The sequence below is a fragment of the Otolemur garnettii genome, unplaced genomic scaffold (assembly GCF_000181295.1).
Source record: "Otolemur garnettii isolate 467f Iridium unplaced genomic scaffold, OtoGar3 scaffold00138, whole genome shotgun sequence".
NCBI lineage: Eukaryota > Metazoa > Chordata > Mammalia > Primates > Galagidae > Otolemur > Otolemur garnettii.
Window position 1 is genome coordinate 2,447,547 of NW_003852533.1, and position 4,450 is coordinate 2,451,996.

Sequence of the window (4,450 nt, forward strand, 5' to 3'; positions counted from 1 at the left end):
CCAGGTTGTCCAAGAAGACACAAGCTCACCATTTTTATGGCTGTGGTGCCCCAAGCACATTTTACTAATCATGATGTGGTTTCTGATCCCCATCAGGTGTGCCAGGTCAGCGCCCAGCAGCCCGTCCAGGCGGAGCTGACGCTCAGGTACCAGCAGTTGCAGTCCCGCCTCGCCACACTCAGAATCGAGAATGAGGAGGTGAGCACGCTCTCCGCCCCGCAGTGGTCTGAAGTCCTGCCTGAGCTGAAAAGCACGTGGCCTGGGCATCTTTAATTTTCAAAATGTAAACTCTCAGTCACACATTTTCAGCTGTGAGCATTCTTACAATACTCTCTGCAGGAGATTAATGCACAGATGCCATATTCCATCCAGATTAACACTTCCCCAGAGGTTCACTGCATGTACATATAAGCACACCTTTTTCTCTTAAATTGTAATTCATACTGAAAATAGTTTCCATAGATGACCTAATTTAACATATACATCCACAAACGTACCATCATGTGTAGAGGGGAATTATTAGCTGACAGGTTAATCCTGACTTGTGAAATTAGAGCAGTATATGGTTTTTCTCTTTACATTTTTCTTTAGTCTCTAAGTTTTGGTACTGAACATGGCATTACTGACATAAGAAGTGCAAAATCATATTTAGAAGTGGTGCTGAGTGAGGGCAGAAAAATGTTTCCTTGCTGACATGGCTATATTTAAACAGATAGTAGATAAAACGTGAATTGTCAGCATATGTTGGGCCAGGAAACAATTGTACAATTCAGCTGCTTGTTTTTGAAATTTAACCTATTTGAATCCATGTTCTCCTAAAAGAGAAATATGAACCCAAAACATTTCTTGTATTAGTTAAGGCCCTCAGTTGCAGTTTACAGGAAACAAAATGAAACTTACTCAAGTTAAAAAATTAGCTTACTCAGGTGACACCTGTGGCTCAGCGAGTAGGGTGCCAGCCCTGACCGAGGATGGTGGGTTTGAACCCCGCCCCGGCCAAACTGCTACAACAAAATAGCCAGGCCTTGTGACAGGCGCCTGTAATCCCAGCTACTCGGGAGGCTGAGGCAAGAGAATCACCTAAGCCCAGGAGCTGGAGGTTGCTGTGAGCTGTGACGCCACAGCACTAGCTTACTGCTCAGTGTTTGCTGTAGCCCCAGACGTTACTGGGTTTGTGTTCAAATGGTGTTATCAGGAGTATCTCTCTGTCTGTCTGTCTGTCTCTCTCTCTCTCTCTCTGTCTCCCTCCCTCCCTCCCCTTCTCTCTCTCTCTCTCATCACTTGGAAGTGACTTCTTCCAGGAAGGACCCAGAACCACATGGTCCCTTACAGCTTGCCCCCTCTCCCCATCCTAGCATCCTTATCTCTGAAATAGGACTCACTCTGCTCTGACAGGGATTCAGTCACGGGCGCTTCTGGACCCACCACAACGTCCAGGAAATGGGGTCATCTGCAGGGCCAGATGATGGTAACTCACGGAGCCCTATGACTGACAAATCCTATATTTCTAGAAACAGACAATTCCTAAAATGAAGGAATATGGGGCACAAAGAGAAAAATAACTGGCCATGATAATGCGAATTATCAAAATTCACGTTCATCCCCGGTTTTATCTTCATCCCAGTGGGATGCTTTGAGTGATGTGTGTTTGTTTCTGTTAAGAAAGAATGATGTGGGCAACGCCTGTGGCTCAAAGGAGTAGGGTGCCAGCCCCATATGCTGGAGGTGGTGGGTTCAAACCCGGCCCCAGCCAAAAACTGCAAAAGAAAAAAAAAAAGAAAGAATGACGTATTTCCAGGCCAGGTAATTTGCTCAAAGCATGTTGTGGTTTTCTGACTCCCGTTATTCCTCAAGAACCCAAACCATCCCTTTCAAATGTGTATTTAAGGTACAGCCAGTGTGATATCTGTGTGGAGGGTCACAGGTGTGTCCAGAGCAGGCACCACTGTGCTCCCTGAGGAGATGCAGAGCTCAGGGTTCTGGCCGGGCATCACGAAATACTCACCTCCTGGAGCTTCCCAAACTATTATGCCTACAGTTTGCTTGTCTAGTGACTTCCAACGTGTCCATGCATGTCTTCCTGCTGTTGTGTTTGGAAAGTATTCTCTAAAGTCTAGAGAAATAGCATATTATACACAAGGTCAAAGCTGCAGGCTCACCGGCCTGTTTTACTTGACCCCGCCTCCAATATTTTGACCTGTTTTTAAAGTCCAGCAACTCTGGGTCTGCATTGCCTCCTGCAGTGAAGGGCAGGGTAGGGGCTGATTCCGCTTTCCCTTGGTCATTCTCCTCCCAGTGCCCTCACATCCCCCTGCTCCTGTCTGGCCTCTGCAGGCCTGAGTCTGTGCCCCTTTAGATGTGATGTGGGGAAGCCCAGTGACCTTGTATACCAGCAGAGCTGGGTGGTGCTTTGGGAGGGTTAAAACTCAGCTGAAGCAGCACACGAATTGTCCTGCCCTGATGCCCCTCATAAGCCTGACTAGTAGACTATGGTCTGTGGGACACAGAACAAAACTTACTGCAGTGCACCAGGATTCCCAAAGAAAGCAAGATTTAGATTTTTGACAATCAGTCGTTTTCCATAGGAGTAGAGGGGAGAAAGGTTTCAGTATATGTCAAGGTGCCCTGGGACAATGGAACAGGTGCCCCTAGGGAATGAGCCAGTGGGGAGCTGAGGCCACACAGCAAGAGCTTTGAGAGCCCTGGTAAAGGTTTTGTTGGTGTGGCTCAGTTCATCTCAGTACAGTAAGTATTTGTCGAGCACCTTCTACGTTTGAGGTACATCCCTAGGTGCGGGGAGTACAGAGATGAGTAAGTCCCAGGTAGCGTCTGTCTGGCATGAGAGAGAGAAAGATTATAGAAGTCAAGTCCTTGGGAGCGACACAGCTGTCCTTGCTGATGTGGGGTCTATGCAGCACTTTACAATAAGTGAGCACCACGCCTCCCCCTGCCACTGATAGATGCGAGGACAGAAAATCCACAAGTTAATGTCAAGCCGGTACATACAAGTGAGGAAACACGTGTGTAATTCTCTGCCTTTGTACAGACATAAACACGCTCAGAAAGCCCAGAATTCACTGGGCAGAGTAGAGTATAAATGTCAACACAATAACTAAGTAAATGTCATAAAGTCTATGTTAACCAGTTTGATGAAAATATTTTAAATTGTATATGAAAACACTACACTATACCCCATGATTGCATTAATGCACAAAGTTGAGGGAGAACTTCCTCCACTTTTACAAAAGCACGGACAGGACAGCTGAGCAGAACGTGAACCTTTGCACCAAACCCTCGGCTGCTCTTGAAAGTGGGTCCTGCTTGAAACTGCCAGAGGCCCCTTGGAAGAGAACTCCTATCCTGTGAGCCCACAGACATACACATATGGCCCATGACAAATTTTGTTTGCTCTACAGTGCTTGGTTTTGTTTTAAGTTTATTGCTGTCAGTTAAAAATTATAAGTAACAAATCAGATCGCACTGGACTCACGTTTCTGCCCAGCAGGAACTGGCATCCCTCAGACTCAGAGCCTGTGCTTTCTCTTTATCATGCGCTCCACTCAGCCCACCTGCCTCATTTTCATTTAAAATATTAAGAGATATTGGGAGTTGTCATCACTTGCCTTAACATAGAGAAGAAAGCAGTGAAACATTTGTGAGACGGCTTCAATACACTTGTATATGGGCAGGTAAAAGGCCTGAGAAGGGCTTAAATCGGTGTTTGACGGAGATGATAATGAACTGTGACAGGATCTCACTCTGTCACCCTGGGTAGAGTGCCATCGTGTCACAGCTCACAGCAACCTCAAACTCCCAGGTTCAGGCAATCCTCCTGCCTCAGCCTACCTGTAGCTAGGACTACAGGAGCCCCCCATGCCCAGCTAATTTTTCTACTTTTAGTAGAGTTGGGATCTCACTTGCTCAGGCTGGTCACGAACTCGTGAGCTCCGGCAGTCCACCCACTTTGTCTCCCAGAGTGCTGGGATCACAGGCTGAGCTGGGTGATCACCCATGCTGGGATCACCATGTCTGGCCTTGGCTTTCAAGTCTGGTGTCTCCTTCTACCAAACCCAGCTGTTTCCCTGCTGCTGGTGGGGTCCTTACAGGCTCACGTGTGATGTTGCTTATTGGCCCTGTGTCATCTGCCATGACTTATTAATGTGGCTGGAGTATGTCAGAACCTGCACCACGGTACCCTGAGGGATGATACACAGTCCCGGCTATAGAGTCTGGTGGCGTCAGTCACTCCCTGCATTTGTCCAACAATCTCAGATTCAACTGTGAGTCCACTTCCTCTGAGAAGGAAGCTGAAAAAAACTGGGACAGAGCCACTGATTAGGATGCTCCCGAAGCTTCTGCTCACCTCCATGGGCCCTCCCCTTCCCAGGGAGCACCTGCTCACCTCCATGGGCCCTCCCCTTCCCAGGGAGCACCTGCTCACCTCCATGGG

At 47.7% G+C, this 4,450-nt stretch overlaps 1 protein-coding gene across 1 annotated transcript in view; it reads left to right on the plus strand.

The window, feature by feature from the left end:
• Positions 1–4,450, plus strand: part of SRGAP1 (SLIT-ROBO Rho GTPase activating protein 1) — a 281,123-nt gene that overhangs the window by 211,734 nt on the left and 64,939 nt on the right. Inside the window, exon 10 of the mRNA XM_023518412.1 lies at positions 97–198. Coding sequence (XP_023374180.1) covers positions 97–198 — 102 coding nt within the window. The remainder of the gene's footprint in view (positions 1–96; positions 199–4,450) is intronic.